The sequence below is a fragment of the Balaenoptera musculus genome, chromosome 14 (genome assembly GCF_009873245.2).
Source record: "Balaenoptera musculus isolate JJ_BM4_2016_0621 chromosome 14, mBalMus1.pri.v3, whole genome shotgun sequence".
NCBI lineage: Eukaryota > Metazoa > Chordata > Mammalia > Artiodactyla > Balaenopteridae > Balaenoptera > Balaenoptera musculus.
The window spans coordinates 66,293,254-66,312,180 of record NC_045798.1 but is presented as its reverse complement, the minus strand read 5'-3'; the positions used below and the strand labels follow the sequence as shown (position 1 = coordinate 66,312,180).

The window sequence follows — 18,927 nt, the reverse complement described above, 5'->3', positions numbered from 1 at the left end:
ACAGGAAAGTGTACAAAAGAAAACCTCACTAACACAGGTAACCATTGATATTTTGTTGGGATGTTATTCCAGTCAGACTTTAATATACAGTTTTAAATAAATGGAATCCTACTATAGATTTCATTCTGTAACATGCCTTTTGTTAGATGCAGCAGAATGCTGTGGGTAGCTGCCTGACCATAAAGGGTAGCTGCCTGACCGTAAATACTGGTCTGTGTCGTGCTTTACTTCTGTATTTACAGCTTTGGGAGTTGATACATTTGCTCGTTTGTAAGATTGTCTCCTGGGGCCAAGGAAGAATATATTTATGAAAAATTCTGACCAGGTGTTGCCACCTGCCCTCCAGAAAAGTTAAATCAGCCTGAACTCTTTTTTCCCACACCCGTCCTGGGTGTCAGTTTTTATGTACTTTTGCTTAGCTGATGGATAGTGGTGCTAATAATCTTTTATTTGCATCTCTTTTGTTAATGGTGAAGTTGAATAGTTTTTCACATATCGTCCATTTGTAGTTCTTATTTTGTGACTTGTATTCCGTGCACAATTTTCTGAGGGTATTGGTTTTCTTTTTGATTTCTTACAACTCTTTGGATGTTAGGAATATTCTATTAAATAATGCAGAATAACTGTTCCCTTCTCTCAATTTACTCTGCATATGGTGTGTTTTATGATGGTTTTAAAGTTTTAGATTATAGTCAAATTAATGAATATTTCCCTACATTGTTCTGGCTTTTGTCTCACCCCTTAAAGGTACTTCCTTTCAAAGCTTTTACGAAGATTTGCCCACATTTTCTTATTGGTTTTATTTTTCTTTTTTCATTTAATTTTTTGGTTTTATTTTTCTTTTTTCATTTAATTTTTTTTCATCTAAAATTTATTTTAATATGAGGGAGAATAGAACACGGACTCAATTTTTTTTTCCTAAATGGCTGCAAATTTACCTACCACTACTGAAAAATCCCTTTTAACATTTATTTGCTATTTTAATGTCATCATGAATAAATTACCCATATGTGCTTGCATTTATTTCTGGACCTGCTATTATGTTTCATTTATCTGTCTATTCTAACACCATTATGACAGTACTTTAATTTAAACCAATGCCATAGTAGCTTTAATAATATACCTTAATATCTGGTAGTACAAGTCCCTCTAAAAGTGGGACAGGAGAGAGCACTGAAAGACTTGTATAGAATAGCGATTCTTAAAATATGATCCATAGGGAATTCCCTGGTGGTGCAGTGGTTAAGAATCTGCCTGCCAATGAAGGAGACTAGGGTTTGATCCCTGGTCCGGGAAGATCCCGCATGCCGCGGAGCAACTAAGCCCGTGCGCCACAACTACTGAGCCTGTGCTCTAGAGCCCACGAGCCACGACTACTGAGCCTGCGCCACAACTACTGACGCCCGCGCGCCTAGAGCCCGTGCTCCGCCACAAGAGAAGCCATCACAATGAGAAGCCAGTGCACCACAAGGAAGAGTAGCCCCCGCTCGCTGCAACTAGAGAAAGCCTGCATGCAGCAACGAAGGCCCAACACAGCCAGAAATAAATAATTAATTAAAAAAAATATAATCCATAGGCCACCTGTATCAGAACTACATGGAGATTTTTAACAACTGATATTCCTGGTCCCTGCCCAAGAGCTCCTGAACATAAGTTGTGTTGAGGAAACTTTACTTACTTACCTAGCTAGCTAGCTAGCTAGCTGCGCCGGGTCTTACTTGTGGCATGTGGGATCTTTAGTTGCGACATGTGAACTCTTAGTTGCGGCATGTGGGATCTAGTTCCCTGACCAGGGATCAAACCTGGGCCCCCTGTATCGGGAGTGCAGAGTCTTAGCCACTGGACCACCAGGGAAGTCCCAAGGAAACTCTTTTTACAAGCTCTCAGATGATTTTTAAGAACACCATAAGAAACTAAACACTCAGATAAAACATGGTAAGCAACAGTCAAGTTCCTTCTGTTTAAATGTTAAAGAACACTACCTTTTTATTAATTACTTCTTTGCATTAATTTCATGTGTACAGGTAGTCAGTTATATATCCTGTCACTAAACGTATTTTGAGTATGTAGTCCAAGTGCTATGTATGCTGAGAGTACAAGGATAACACCTTGTATTTGAGATTTGACTTTAGGATGTGTAATCATACTTCCTAATTACACACAAACACACACACACACACACACCCCTCAAGATCCTATTATACTTTAGGTTAAAGTAAAATTACTGCTCGCAGTTAGGTTGGGGGAAAATACGTGTACAACTTGAATGGAATTATGGAGAGCAGTTTGCTAGTTGTAAGGTAATCCAAAAAAAAAAAAAAATAGGTGAGTGCGTTGGATGATGGGAGAGAGAGTAAAGCAACACCAGCATCAAATGGGGCAAACCAAAGAAGCTTTCCTGGATGGGAGAAAGAACAGTATGGCAACTAGAATTAAAGACTCAGTATTTTTGCATTGAGAAGCAGAAGAACACTTTATTACATCTACCTGTGCTTCCTGAATTTCTCATGTCATTCAGTCTTTTACCTTGATACACTGGGATTATGTTATCAGCAAATTTTCTACCTGGGCTGGTCACTTATGGCAACACAGGTATTTTGTTCAACTCGCTTTCTTTAAAACGTGTTATTTATCTTCACTTATGATCATGTTAGGGTAGCGATCCTAGCCAACAAGACAGGACATTGAACACAGGCTAAATGCTTCATAACTGTGCCTTTTTGTGTTTGCCACTTGCCTTTCCTTAGATTCGGGAATACCCCATTGATGTCCAAGGCAACCAGCTTCCCTTCCTGCGGAATCCAGATATCCTGGTGGGAGAAAATGACCTAACTGCCCTTAGCTATCTACATGAGCCTGCAGTTTTGCATAATTTAAAGGTCCGTTTCCTGGAGTCCAACCATATCTACACTTACTGTGGTAAGTGAGGGGTATCTATTGGCTGTGTTTGAAAGTGCTTACAATCTTTAGGCTTTACGTGTTAAACTCCAATGGTTAAGAATCCTACTTTCACTCTCATTATAAGTGCCTCTCACCTGAGACCCTTGAAATGTTTGCAGTCAGTGAATGTGGCTTAATTAGGCTGCCGTACCTCTCTGTGGGAGGATTGGTGTTAATCACAGCTCAAACAGGGAAGAAATGGGCCACACCTTGTGGCTTGATGGTCAGGCACAGTCCTGGAATCAGTAGGAAAGCAGTAAATCCATCCCAATGTGCTAGCTCAGGCATTTGCTCTCACTGTGGAGCGCACTGCTGCAAATGTACAGCTGGCTTGTTTTTGTTTTTTTTTAACTTTTTATTTTATATTGGAGTATAGGTGATTAATAATGTGTTAGTTTCAGGTGTACAGCAAAGTGATTTAGTTATACATATATGTGTATCTCTTCTTTTTCAAATTCTTTTCCCCTTTAGGTTGTTACATAGTATTGAGCAGAGTTCCCTGTGCTATAAGTAGGTCCTTGTTTGTTATCCATTTTAAATATAGCATTGTGTACGTGTCAATCCCAAACTCCCTGACTATCTGTCCCCACCACACTTCCTCCTGGTAACTGTAAGTTGATTCTCTAAGTCTGTGAGTCTGTTTCTGTTTTGTAAATAACTTCATTTGTACCCTTTTTTTTTTTTAAACTAATGTTTCCATCTCTCTCTTTTTTTAAAAATTAATTAATTAATTAATTTATTTATGGCTGTGTTGGGTCTTCGTTTCTGTGCAAGGGCTTTCTCTAGTTATGGCAAGCGGGGGCCACTCTTCATTGCGGTGCGCGGGCCTCTCACTATCGCGGCCTCTCTTGTTGCGGAGCACAGGCTCCAGACACGCAGGCTCAGTAATTGCGGCTCACGGGCCCAGCTGTTCCGCGGCATGTGGGATCTTCCCAGACCAGGGCTCGAACTCGTGTCCCCTGCATTGGCAGGCAGATTCTCAACCACTGCACCACCAGGGAAGCCCCTGTACCCTTTTTTTTTAAGATTCTACATATAAGCGATATCATACGATATTTGTCTTTCTCTGTCTGACTTACTTCACTCAGTATGACAATCTCTATGTCCATCCATGTGGCTGCACATGGCATTATTTCATTCTTTTTAATGGCTGAGTAATATTCCATTGCATATATGTACCACATCTTCCTTACCCATTCTTCTATCGATGGACATTTAGGTTGCTTCCATGTCTTGGCTATCGTAAACAGTGCTGCAATGAACATTGGGGCACATGTTTTTGTTTTCTGCTTGAGAAAGGGCTGCCTTTCTGTCTGACCCTCTCACTTGCCCATGTACAGACATGTGCATGATGAATATTTGTTGAATTCATGATCAGAAACCATGACAAATGCTTTTTTAAAATTTATTTTTTAATTGAAGTATAATTGATTTACAATGTTGTGTTAATTTCAATATCCTGGTTTATCCCAGGATATTGAATATAGTTCCCTGTGCTATACAGTAGGACCTTGTTATTTATCCATTCTATATGTAGTAGTTTGCATCTACTAACCCCAAACTCCCAGTCCATCCCTCCCCCACCCCACTCCCCCTTGGCAACCACAAGTCTGTCCTCTACATATGTGAGTCTTTTTCTGTTTCATAGGTAGATTCATTTGTGCCATATTTTAGATTCCACATATAAGTGATATCATATGGTATTTGTCTTTCTCTTTCTGACTTCACTTAGTATGATAATCTCTGTTTGCACCTATGTTGCTGCAAATGGCATTATTTTGTTCTTTTTTATGGCTGAGTAGTATTCATATATATATACACACACATATACATATACACACATACACACAGACACACCCCACATCATCTTTATCCATTCATCTGTTGATGGACATTTAGGTTGTTTCCATGTCTTGGCTATTGTAAATAGTGCTTCTGTGAACATAGGGGTGCATGCATCGTTTTGAATTACAGTATTGTCTGTATATATGCCCAGGAGTGGGGTTGCTGGATCATGTGGTAATTCTATTTTTAGTTTTCTGAGGAACCTGCATACTGTTCTCCATGGTGGCTGCACCAACTTACATTCCCACCAACAGTGTAGGAGGGTTCCCTTTTCTCCATACATCTCCAGCATTTGTTATTAGTAGACTTTTTAATGGTGGCCATTCTGACTGGTGTGAGGTGGTACCTCACTGTAGTTTTGATTTGCATTTCTCTAATAATTAGCGATGTTGAGCATCTTTTCATTTGCCTATTGGTTATCTGTATGTCTTCTTTGGAGAAATGCCTATTTAGGTCTTCTGCCCATTTTTCGATTGGGTTGTCTGGTTTTTTTTTTGTTGAATTGTATGAGCTGTATGTATATTTTGGAAATTAAGCCCTTGTTGATTGCATTGTTTGCAAGTATTTTCTCCCATTCTGTAGATTGTCTTTACTTTTCTTTTCTTTTCTTTTTTATGGTTTCCTTTGCTGTGCAAAAGCTTGTAAGTTTGATTAGGTCCCATTTGTTTATTTTTGTTTTTATTTCTATTGTCTTGGGAGACTGACCTAAGAAAACATTGGTATGATTTATGTGCCATGACAAGTGCTTTAAACAAATGTCCTAAAATTTCTCTCACATTTTTCTTGAAATTTCTCCATTTCTCCCATCCCAAATTTTGGCTTCTCTTTTTTAGGCTATCGTTAAGTGGTGTGGTAGACAAGAACCCTATATGTATTGTCGTTTGAGGGGCAAAACATTTTAGGATCTGGTTGCAGAGTCAGCTGAGGGCTTCTTTGTGGGGGGTTGTCCTATTTGTACTTCAGTGCCTTGGTCTTATCTGTGATCCTAGGTGAGCCCTCGGGGTTAGGGTTCTTTTCATTGTGATATCTCACTTTGGTTTGGAATTGGCCAGCTGGCTGCTAAGTTAGGGTGAGCTTTTATGCCAGATTTCGGGAGCTGGAAATACCATGTTGATTTCAGTGCTTGAGAGAGTTTCCCAAAGCTCCTTTCCCCCAGTTGTTAGTGAGAGTTTTATTTGAAAGAAGCCCTCAGTAAGTGGTTTTTGTTTTTTTTAAAAAAGATTTTTGAAAATCTCCCTTTTTGGAGAAAGGGATAAATGACCACCAGCTTCGCTTTTTACAGGCATTCCTTCTAAGAGAGGTCCGGGTGTCTGTATGTATTTATCCAAGCGTACCTTGGCTCTTCCAGCTTCAGCTTTCAGAGTGACTGATGTAGCGCAGAATTCTAAGTCATCAAGAAGCACTCTTACCTGCTGTGGAGGGGGCTGAGACATTTTAGGAAAATGTGTATTTTAGAGTACACATACTCAGGGTATATCAAAATTTGAATGGAATGAACTAAGGTTTTATACAACTCTCAGTAACCAGTAGAACATGAGAGGCTGTTTTTAAGGCGAATGACTTGGAGAATTCTCTTATTTAGTGGAGTTTTTCTGAGTTCTGGGCCTTATTTTTCATTTCAGGTTGTATTTTCAGGAAAACTTTCATCTGAAGAGGACTTTGTCTTTTTCCTCTCCTTGCCCTTTCTTCTTTACTTGGGTAATGTGGTTTATTACGTTTCACGTTTCTTTCTCTCTCTCTCCCTCTCTCTCGTATTTTTTCCCCTTTTAATAGACTTTACGTTTTACAGCAATTTTAGGCTGAGAGCAAAACTGAGCGGAAGGTACACAGACTTCCCATATAACCCCTTTCACAACACATGCAGAGCCTTCCCCATTATCACCATTCTGCTCAAGAGTGAAACATTTGTTAAAATTGATGAACCCACAATGACACATCGCTATCACCCTAAGTCCATAGTTCACATTAGGTCACTCTTGGTGTTGTATGTTCTGCGGGTTTAGACAAATGTATAATGACATGTAGCCACCGTTATGGTATCATAACAGTAGTTTCACTGCCTTAAAAGTCATCTGTGTTCTGCCTGTTCATCCCTCTCTCCCCGCTAACCCCTGGCAACCACTGATTTTTTATACTGTCTCTATAATTTTGCCTTTGTAGAATATCATATGGTGTAGTCACAGTGTGTAGCCTTTTCGAATTGGCTTCTTTCACCTAGTAATATGTATTTAAGTTTTCTCCATGTCTTTTCATGTCTTGATAAATCATTTCTTTATAACGCTAATATTCCATTATTCAGTGTACCACAGTTTGTCCATTCACCTACTGTAGAACATCTTCGTTGCTTCTGAGTTTTGGCAATTATGAATATAGCTGTTATAAACATCCACGTGCAGGTTTTTGTGTGGATATGTTTTCGACTCCTTTAGCTAAATACCAAGGAGTGTGATTATTGGATCATATGGTAAGATTATGTTTAGTTTCATAAGAAACTTCCAAAGTGGCTGTGCCCTTTTGCATTACCGCCAGTGATGAAATAAGCATTTCCTTTGCCTCCACATCCTCGCCAGCATTTGACATTGCCAGTGTTCTGGATTTTGGCCATGCTAATAGGTGTATAGTGGTATCTCATTGGTGTTTCAATCTGCATTTCCCTAATGACTTATGATGTGGAGCATCTTTTCCCATGCTTATTTGCCGTCTCTATATCTTCTTTGGTGAGGTGTTTGTTTAGGTCTTTTGCCTATTTTTTAATTAGATGGTTTATTCTCTTACTGTTGGGTTTTAAGAGTTCTTTGTATATTTTGGGTCACAGTCCTTTATCAGATATGTCTATGGCTTGTCTTCTCATTCTCTTGACTGTGCTTCTTTTCAAACACCAGAAGGGAGCACAATGTAGGAGCTCTCCCATCTTGGCAGTGACCCTTTCCATTCTTGCCTTCTCTTCCCCAAATGACTGGAAAAGCTCACATTTTTTGTACCCATCAGTGGTTCCCTTGAGATCCAGAATATGTTTATGTGAAAGAAGAAGGCATGAATTTGTCTTATCTTGAATATTGAATTTGTTTTTTTTCTCACTCTTCACATTCTCAAATATCAATTTACCTTGCCCTTCCATGAAAGATCTTCAGGGTGAAAGGATTTGCTAACTCTTCATTCAACATGTATTTATTGAGTCCACCATTGCATTATGTCCTTTTGGGGACACAAGATGGGAAAAATAGTGAAGTGAAAGATAATGCGTGATGTAGTGGGATGTGAGACGATAAAAAATAGCCAGCACTCAATGCTTACTGTGAAAGTCTGAATGGTGTGAATGTTCTCTCTATTAATCATTTTACCCTCAGGATAACCAGGGAAATGCAATTTTTATCCCCATTTTGCAGTCTAGGAAACTAAGGCACTCAGAGGTTAAGTAATTTGGCAAAGTCACACAATTAATAATCAGCTGGCGCATGGCACAGGGAGATCAGCTTGGTACTTTGTGACCACCTAGAGGGGTGAGATAGGGAGGGTGGGAGGGAGACGCAAGAGGGAGGGGATATGGGGATATATGTACACGTATAGCTGATTCACTTTGTTGTACAGCAGAAACCAACACAACATTGTAAAGCATTTATACTCCAGTAAAGATGTTAAAAAATAAATAAGTAAAAAATAATCAGCTGAGCCAAGATTTGACATTACGATGTGTAAATCATATTTCCTGTTCACAAGTTTATATGTTAGTTAAGACAACCCACATACAAATGAGAAATTAATAGTCCCTCTTTTAGATTTTAATTCTGAGATTTTTTTTAAGCCTAACACCTGTTGGCAGGGTTAAGTACCCTCTTCTTTCTGATCCTGCAACACTTTGTACATGTCTATTTTATGAATTCAACTTGTTGAGCATTTGTGCATGCGTGTTTGTGTGTGTGTGCACGCGTGCCCATGCATATGTGCTTATTCCATGCTCTAGGGCATTTGGAGGCCTGGCCTGTCATTCTTTTCTCCATCAGGGTCTAGCAGAGTGCCTGATAAACACACATACATCTAGATTTAGTTGAGTGATTGGTTGAGACTCATTCTGTTCCTCTTTCCTTCTTTAGTTCTGATGTATATGAACAGGGGCCTGTAAAGCTCTAGTCAGGAGGCCATCGTGCTCTCAGAATCTGACTGCATTTTCTGTTTGCAGGGATCGTGCTTGTTGCCATTAATCCTTATGAACAGTTGCCAATCTATGGTCAAGATGTCATCTATGCCTACAGTGGCCAAAACATGGGGGATATGGACCCTCACATCTTTGCTGTGGCCGAGGAAGCCTACAAGCAGATGGCCAGGTAAGAATAACCTCAGCCCAGAAGTCCTCCTGGGTAGTCCGAGGGAAGAAAAGGGAGTTTCTACCTTCTTTGGCTGCTTTTTCTCAGTGGTGGAAAAAAATCAGTGGTGATTCTGGGATTGAGGAAGAGTCTTGGGACTCTTGGGACTCTCAAACCAGCTCAGGTTCTTTTCTTACCACGTTTCCTCATGTTTTCATCTTATTCTTGTGAACGTGAACCTTGGCTTGGGGAACAGTGGCTCCTTAGACTTATTTCAGTTTTGAGCAATGCAGTTAATGCCTAGTGTTTCATCTCTCCTTGACTTTCTTTTGGCCTTCTCTCCTCCCCTCCAGGTGTAATGAATCCATTTTATACCATCACCATTCATTTTGCAGATCTCACTGAAGGCTCCCTTTTGAAGGAACCAGGACTCTGACAACTTCTTGAGATGCCAGGCATTTGGGGCAGAAATAGAAATTTCAAATTAGCAGTCATGCATCGTGGTTTCGGGTTTTTAGCCTGGAAGTGGAGTTCTGTTTAGGCACTTAAGCAGGTCTGATTTTCGAACTCTGAAAGATAGGTACAGGTCTATTTCGTCAGGAGGTGGGCTAGGTGAGTGTATTGGTCAGGGTTCTGCAGGGCAACAGAAGCAATATAGAGTGTGTGTGTGTGTGTGTGCACGCGTGCATGTGTGTGTATGTAAAGAGAGGGATTTTTATTTTAAGGAATTGGCTCATGCAATTGTGGAGGCTTGGCATGTCCAAAATCTGCAGGGTAGGCTGGCAGGCTGGAGATCCAGGGAAAAAATACTGCATTTTGAGTCTGAAGGCTTTCTACTAGCAGAATTCTCTTCGGTGGGGATGTCAAATTTTTTTCTCTTATGATCTTCAACTGCTTGGGTGAGGCCCACCCAAATCTACTGATGTAAATGTTAATTTCATCTAGAAAAGAACACCTTCATAGCAGTATTCAGACTGGTGTCTGACCAAATGTCTGGGAACTGTGGCCTAGCCAAGTTGACACATAAAATTAACCACCACAGTGTTGGTCTTGAACTGTCAAGATATAGTATAGGGAAAGATAGTTTTACCAAAGTTTTGGTGGAAATGCATTTTTCCAATTAACAGAAAAATGCTGGATCCTTTCAGCTAAATCTTTTTTGCCACCTCTAGAGAATATCTTACAGAGCTAGCAGGAAAGGTAGGAGTCCTTTGTGAGGAGGAAGGCTGCTTAGACTAATTTAGTGAGAGGAGTGAGAAAGAATCCCACTTAAGGTGGTCTGTGCTTCGGTGGATATCAGAGTGTAATTTTCAGCCTAATGAAAGTTTCCATGAGGAAAGACTGTTATATAAGTTTCCTTACTAATTTATAATGTTTTATTGCTGGCTGTGGAGATCGGTATGTAAAAGGTCTGCTTCCTTATGGATACACAGTGACCATATTCAATATAAGCAGTGATTGGAGAACAGCAATATAATAAGTAGAATGATCTACAACCATTTTATTTCTCCCAAATGTGATAGATTGTGGAGCTAAAATGGTCATGACCTTTGATCTCTCTGATGCCATCAAATGACCACATACTATGTTCATCTGCTATCAGGGCTTGACCTGGAGTTGCTTAGCTTGGTAAGCTGTTGAGGCACATACCTCTGGACTGAAGTGTAGTTCAAGGTCAGATCACATGTGGAGAAGAATGAGGGGTAGCGTGATGCAGCACACGGCCTTGCTCAGGTGTATGCACAGTGGAGGGGGACCTGGGGTCTGGACAGGTTTCTACGTCTTGGGAGAATCACTTAAGCCAAGTCATCATTTGCTTCATGTGAAGATTATCCTTCCTCCTTTACGGATGGTTTCTTTATGGTTCTAAAATGGAAGGTGAGTATGGCCTGGTTCTGATGACTTCCTACCATGTGAAAAGTTCTGCCAGCTCCCTGAGACTTGTCCTTTCATGGATGTCATTAATGTTTGTTTTTCATCCCATTCTCCTCTCCTAGCCAGTTGCACTTAGATGTATCAGAAGTTGCTGTTCTTTATCAGACTTCTTGAGGCTCCCATACAGCTTTGAGAAACATCTAGCCTCCACTTTTATCCATACCATAGATCCTCTTGATTAAATACCTACATTCTTCCTTTCCGTGCCGGAAGCTGTACTCTTGGGTTATTTCACTTGTTTGGGTCCTTGTTCACAACTGTTAGAGGGAAAGGGCAGGTGTGCGATCCAGGGTGGTGGTGATATGATCTTGCCTAGGGTAATGCATTTGATGATTAAGGGGTTTGGATGTTAAAGTTGGACAAGGAGTTGCTTCCTTAAGGATTTTCTTTTAAGTGCTAAGGTTTATAATAGTTTTACCCACTGAGTCCTAGGGTGTAGCCAAATAATTTTGCTGAAATACTTGTGCAATTTTTGCTCATGAACGTGCATTAGAAGCATAAGGCCAGCACACATGGCCACAGGAGAGAGAGCTATTTTTGTATAAGTTCTGTTGTCAGCAGCTCATGGTTTCTGCTATTGATCTGAGAGGCATATTAGAAGCCCCAGCAGAATCTTTGCAGGGAAAGAGGGAGACCCACTGGTCAGATGCAGGGACGGTTTTTGCTGCATTTCCATTATGGGCCTTCTCTGTCAACTTTGAATACTAGAACACGTTCATTTAACAATAGTTGCCAACTGTATTGTGCTCTTCCTGACTCATCAGTAGTTTTTGAAATAATTGTTATGTGGATCAAGTAGCCACAGTCTAACACAGTTTGCTTTGAATCTGAGCCTCCATAACCGCTGGGCAAAATAAAGGGTACAAGAAACTAAAGTTAATGACTCCCAGTCTTTGGTGACTCTGAGTCAGTTGGCCTTGGACTCAGCAATTCTTTCTTTTGATTCACTGGGGACTGGATTTTCTTTCTTCATGTCGTTCACACTGGGACACTCCAATTCTTGATGCTTTGGGTGTGTGGGGGGAGTCTGTCAAAGCTCGAAGGGATAAATCCAGACCTTCATCCCCATCCTGAGGTTTCCATCCAGAATCTTGTGCTGGACGGAAAGGTTGAGGAGACACAATAACAAGATGATTGGTTCATTGTCCCTATCCCTGTTGACTTCAAGACTAGGCTTGAGAGTAAATGGAGATTCACAGTGAATAGAAAGGCTAAGCTAGTATAAAACATCAAATTCGTGAATTCTGTCTTCCACATAAGAAACGATAGTTCCCGTGAGAAAGGGGACTGACCGCTACTTTATTTCTGCTCCTCCCTTGTTCAAGATCCGAAATGCCCATTCCCTCATTTTTACCTCCCCTGATTCCAGCCTCAGCTCCTGTGTTAAGTCATATCAGCCAACGTTTGTGAAGTATCAGTTATTTGATAGGCTCCTTCCTGAATGAATACTAAGAAATGTGAGACCTCTCCCCACTTCTTAAGGCGCCCACAGTCTGGTTGGAGAGAGAGGACACGGTAGGCCAAAAAGCCTGTAACTGCAGGAAGTGTAAATTGAAGCCATGCTCAGCGTTGTTTGAATTGAGTTTGGAGATGATTGTCACACCTGGGCCAAGAAAACTGTAGCATTTAAGCTGGATCTTGATGAATTGGTAGGATATGTAAAGTGAGAAGCAGAACTCCAGGTGGGTGGAGTAGAGTGATCATTACCCTAACAGTGGGGCATCAAAAAGTACGGTCACGAAACCACAGTGACATAGTGCTTCACACCCCCTAGGATGTTTGTCATCAGAAAGACATAACAACAAGAGTTGTCAAGGATGTGGAGAAATTAGAATCCTCATACGCTGCTAGTGGGAATGTAAAATGGTGCAGCTGCTTTGTAAAATAGTCCAGCAGTTCTTCAAAAGGTTAGACAGAGTTACCACAGGACTCAGCAATTCTACTCTTACGTATGTACCCAAGAGAAATGAAAACATGTTCACCCAAAAACTCATCCACAAACATCTGTAGCAGAATTATTCACAGTAACCAAAAGGTGGGGAAAAAACTAAATATCCATCAACTGACCAATGGATAAATAAAATGTGGTTATAGCCATACAGTGGAATATTATTTGGTACATGAAAAGGAACAAAATACTGATACAGGGATGAACCTTGAAAATATGCTAAGTGAAAGAAGCCAGACACACAAGAAACCATATTGTGCAATTCCACCTATATGAAATGTCCAGAGTAGACAAATATATAGAGAGAGGTAGATTAGTATTTGCCTAGGGCTGGAGGTTTGAGGGAAGTGGGGAGTGATTGCTGATGAGGATGTCTTGTTTTTTTTCAGTGGTGGCGATGGTGGGGGGCGGGTGATGAAAATTTTCTGCAGCTGATTGTGTGGGTGGGTGCACAGCTCTGCAGATGCCCTGAAACCCACTGAATTGTGTGCTTTAAACGGGTGAATCGTGCGTTCTGTGACTTATACCTCAAAAAAGCTATTATTCACAAAAAGCATGGTTAGGGAACCAGCACCCAGGAAAGCTTAACCTATGTGGTAAGTGCGTCTGTGTCGGGAGTGTGTGGACGGTACAGTTAGAGGCAGGGTGGCCAGACGGTGGAGGCCTCTGAAGGCTGGGGTGAACTTTGGGAGAAAAGCGTGTTCTATTAACAAAGGGTACAGAGATGGTCAGACGACTCTTGGAAACCCTGGATTAATCAAGTGAACCATCTGCCTTCAAGGCAGGGGGCTTCTCAGGGTAGTTATGTTGACATGCATTCTGAGTCTCCACGATGGGGAAGCATTATGCTGGGTTTGCAAATCATATTTAGACACAAAACTGTCTTCAAGGACTCTTTGGGAAATGCTGGCCTAGAGCAATGGAGACATTTTAGAGCTTGTTAGATAAAGAGATAATATGACACAAGGGATGTTCAAAGACCAATTTTTCTCTGATGGGCCCTATTTCAAAATCGCTTCCTTCTCTCCATATTCCTATACCATTTCCAAGGATGAGAACACCTTCTCATGAGGAGTTTAGATTCTTGTGGAAATACCTTGCCTGTTTCAATGACCTCTGTGTAATGATTGATAGTAGATGCTGAAGCTGGAATTCAGACCTGGTCTCTTTGCCCCAAAGCCCTTTGTACCTGCTGAGAAGCTGTACTCCTTCCATCACTGGTGCCTGTCGACTGGCCCCAGGTAGTCTTCCCAAAACAAACTCTGGTCCTCAGGGCCATGAGGACCGAAGGACAGACCTTTTGCCTTAATGTTTCAAAAGTGTCTAAATTCCAGCGTGAGATAAGAGTTTTGGTGTATTTTCTAGCTCTGCTGGTGGGAGTGGGCGGCCTTATTGTGCTCCCCAGGTCTGTTCCTTTTTTTTTTTTTTTAGCTTTTGTGTTCTTTCCTGAAAGAGAGTGGGGACACTGCAGAGCAAATTCATTTGCTCGGGTGGCCAAGGTAATAGAGCACACACATTTCCATCTGGCTCTGCTGTGCTGCTGAGCTGTGACTAATAGTGAAAGATGGGACCGCTCCTGCCCGGGGTCCCGGGGAGGGGAAGTGCAGCTCGGCCCGTCTGTGGCAGCTGATTGAAACCTGCCCCCACCTGTGGGAGTGCTCCAAGAGAAATCCGGACTGTGGAGATGCGTTGCAGAAGGGAGGGAGGTAATGAGAAAGTTCTACATTTTCCATCTTCGGAGGTCAAAAAAAAAAAAAAAAGTAGAATTGACAACTTCATCTTCCTGGTCATTGGGGTGGCATACTCGGGGATACACAAGAACGGACTCAGGAGATTTCAGGATCTCTTTTGGGCTGCAGACTCTGTAGAATTTGGATCTTTGGGAAAATAATTTTTAAAAAGAACTGCACATAAGTGACCGAAATTCACACTTTGCTTTGAGATCAAGTTTTAACTAGAATGATGTCAGTTTCTTCCTTCCTTTTTGATGTAAGGTAGTTTATTATTCTGGGTTGTATATAGTTTGGGGAAGTTTGGGATGTGAAGTACTTTCTGATTGAGCCTCATGTTTTCAGTGTTGAGAGCAGAACCAGGTTTTGTTTCTCTGTAAGATGTTTGCTGTACGGGAGTGTCCAGGGGTCTGTCCCTGGCGATGTCTCTCCCACCTACTGTGTGTCCATGCACAAACCCTTTGGGGCCTGTGGTTCTCAGTGAGTTCACCCTTTAAGGAGAATAGTGGCATCACCTCAGAGAGAGATTTGGACCTGCGAGAGGTCATGAGGAACCTTTAAAAGCCGTTGAGTGCTATAAAAATTTGGGGAGCTGATGTTAAAGCTGACGGACAGCTTCCTTGGCTGTCGTTGAATACAACAAGTGACGGCATCGCTGGGGAGGTCAGTGGTTAGGGAGCAGCGACTGCCTGGATTTTTACAGTAAAGTCTGAAGCTGTGACTTCATTCAGCCCTGACTTTTGGATGTAGTTTTGCTTTCCTTCCCATTCATTATGATTTCAAGTCAGGACTAGGTTGCTTTAGGACAAGGTATAGGAGATGTTCAAGATGTCTGAACACAGGAATGACTTTGTCTCCTCTCTGCCATTATCTCTTATTTCTCGAACATGCCCTGGGTAGTTAGTTCCCTTTGTTCAGATTCTTCCCAGGACGCTGTCTTCCCCAGGCTCTTCTCCTGCACTTACTTCTCCCTGCTTCCCTCGTCTCCTCTCCATGCCCCCCTGCTCAGCCATGCCTGTACACCCCTCTCCCTCCCCACGGGGTGCCCCAGCACCGAGGTCGATAGCATCATTTGATCCTTTATAATCTCTTAGACTGTATAGTTTCTTTATATTTCTACCTACCCTGTTTAAAATTCTAGTTATATTATTTAGATTTGAGTGTAGGGGAAAGTTAAGTGTGCAATGAATGTAGCTAATTATGACATCCCTGTGTTAAAAGAAATTGATGGTAAGTGTATATTGTCATCTCCTTTTAAAATTGTGAGTTTAGGGCTTCCCTGGTGGCGCAGTGGTTGAGAATCTGCCTGCCAATGCGGGGGACATGGGTTCGAGCCCTGGTCTGGGAAGATCCCACATGCCGTGGAGCAACTGGGCCCGTGAGCCACAACTACTGAGCCTGAGCGTCTGGAGCCTCTGCTCCACAACAAGAGAGGCCGCGATAGTGAGAGGCCCGCGCACCGCGATGAAGAGTGACCCCCATTCGCCGCAACTGTAGAAAGCCCTCACACAGAAACAAAGACCCAACACAGCCAAAAATAAAAATAATAAATAAATAATAAATAAAAAAATTAAAAAAAAAATTGTGAGTTTAGAAAAGAATAGGACTGGACCATTTCCTTTGTCTAACTTCTGTGACACTGCAGAGGTCATGAATGTTACTAATAGTTAAGTCCCAAATCAAAAATCATAGAGCTGAAACATACTTCATTTTGTTAGTAACCACTTTTTATCTTACCTGGGGAATGACGTCATGTTAGGAAAGGGCCTGCAGTCATTTGGTAGGAAGTGGCTAAGCTGTAGGGACGCTGGAGACCGCATCCCAGCAACTGGTCCTTTGGGTGCTGCTTGACCATTCCCGGTCCATGTAGCTCTGTCTCTCAAGCGTGTTCCATTTTTTTTTTTTTTTTGGCTGCCTTGGGTCTTCAAGGTTGCTGTGCGCAGGCTTTCCCCAGTTGCGGTGAACGGGGCCCACTCTTCGCTGCGGTGCGTGGGCTTCTCACTGCGGTGGCTGCTCTTGTTGCGGAGCACGGGCTCTAGGCGCACGGGCTCACTTGTTGTGTCTCGCGGACTCTAGAGCGCAGGCTCAGTAGCTGTGACACACGGGCTTAGTTGCTCCGCGGCATGTGGGATCCTCCCAGACCAGGGCTTGAATCCGTGTCCCCTGCATTGGCGGGCGGGTTCCCAACCACTGCGCCACCAGGGAAGCCCCAAGCATGTTCCATTTTTAACAGCTTTCATTGTCGGGAATTTCTCCATCACGCAGCACTCCACTCGTCTCCAGTCGCCTTTGCCCGTGGCTCTGAGCTCTGTCCTGAGCAGCTACCCAGGGCAGTGAGCATTTCCTTACGCGTGGCAGCCCCTCCCCGACTCTGGCTGGGCATCCTTCAGCATCCACAGCCATTCCTTCTGAGCATAGCTTTCAGCCCCTCTCCCACTGTGGGTCGCCCCTGGACACCATCCGGTCTTTCTCTCTGATATCCGTGGTCTCTGAATGCGGTCTGCCAGGTGAGGCGAAGAGTTCCTCCTTACAGAGAGTTTCTGTTACAGAGCCGACAATTGCACTGACTTGGCAGGCATTTCATATTGCTGATTTTTACTAAGTTTGCAAGCTGTCAAATTCCTATTTCCCCTCCCCCTGCCCACATATGCACAAGAATTATTTTATTACCACTGTAACGAGGTTTAATTGACTAGCAATAAGCTGCACCTATTGAAAGTGCAGTTACATTAAATTGCACATACAGTTTGACAGATTTTGACATATGCGTACACCCACGAAACCATCACCATGATCCAGATAATGAATATTCCCTTAACTTCAAAAAGTTTCCTTGTGTTTCTTTGAAATCCACCCCTCTACCACCAGGTAACCACTGATCTACTTTCTGTCACTATAAATTCAAGCTTCTTTTAAGATACGTTTCCCTCATTCTGCAACTTGCACAATTGATTTTTTATATGCTGAGCAGGATTCACAGTTACCTGTATTAAATTTCACCTTTTGTCCTTGTGTTCCAATATTCCAGGGTATCTCTTTGAATCTTGATTTTTGCATTTGATATTTTAAGTCTGCCTGGCTTGATGCATGTGCAAATGTAACAGATCTTTTGCTTCCGTCCTTATCTATCGATGAGGAGGTGTTAACTTGGCTGGATTCCTGTAACCTGCTGGGAGCAGGTCTTTTACTAAGAACTGGTAATTTAATCTAATAGAAATAACAACTTAAGTCCTTACCTGTATTTTAAATCGTGTTAAAACATGTGCACACCAGGTTGGTCAGGCGTGATTTTCAGGGGCTCATGTGTGAGGAGGTGGGCACGCCAGACCCCAGTTAGCAGCCCAGCCTCACTGCTTCCTTCCCGTGTTTCACCTGGTCACGTTCTTTCACCTGAGGTTCCTCCATTTCCTCAGCTGAAGCAAGGGGGTGCGTGTGTGTACTTCCGTCCTAGGGTTATTGTAAGAAATAACCGGACCCTGAGCAGCCGTCCTGCACCGGGCAGGACCCAGCGGACGCGCTCTCGAGCTTCCCCCCCGCGTTGTCGTTACCCAGCCTGGCTCTGCTGTCAGAGTCACGATCGTCACCTCACACGGGCTGCTTTCAGAATTCATAGTGGTGCTGACATGTGAATAAGATTTTGTTTTACAGGGTGTCTGAAATAATTTTCACTGAAAAAAAGCTGGTAAAATATGAAGCCTAGCAGGATGAAACGACATTTCTGTTTACATCATGATAATGCCTTCACACCATGTTAGCTACTCTTTTTTTAACTGCGTATTTTTACATTTATATCCCGAAAGACAGAGTGGCTGTGGACCTCATGTGCTAATGTGCCCAAGTTTAGTAGGAGAGGAAGGTGCCGTAAAGCAAGGCGGCTCGGCGTCCAGGGATAGGACTGCCTTGTTTCTCAGAACAGAGGAGCTGTGTGACCTTGGCAAGACACTTAACCTTATTTTGCATCAGTGCCTGCGTCTTTAACATGGGGATAAATAGTGTCTAAATCACCAGATTGTTAGAATTAAATTAGTTGATAAATGAAAAGTGCTTAGAATGATTTCTGGCACAGAGTAAGTGTTCAGTAAGTGTCTGATACAGTGGTGGTGGTGATAATCTGGTGATAAATAATACTGATGATCTGATAAGTAATGTCATTATCATTTCATAGTGTCCAAAGGAAACAAGTGCTGGAAGGAGACATCAGGGCTGAGCGGGATTCCCTTTATAGGTC

At 42.3% G+C, this 18,927-nt stretch overlaps 1 protein-coding gene across 6 annotated transcripts in view; it reads left to right on the top strand.

Annotated features, from left to right (window-relative positions):
• MYO5B (myosin VB) overlaps positions 1-18,927 on the top strand; it is a 367,733-nt gene that overhangs the window by 158,914 nt on the left and 189,892 nt on the right. For all 6 annotated transcript variants that reach the window (XM_036823444.1, XM_036823439.1, XM_036823438.1 and 3 more), the window contains exons 3-4: positions 2,748-2,919; positions 8,963-9,107. In XM_036823444.1, coding sequence (XP_036679339.1) covers positions 2,748-2,919; positions 8,963-9,107 — 317 coding nt within the window. The remainder of the gene's footprint in view (positions 1-2,747; positions 2,920-8,962; positions 9,108-18,927) is intronic.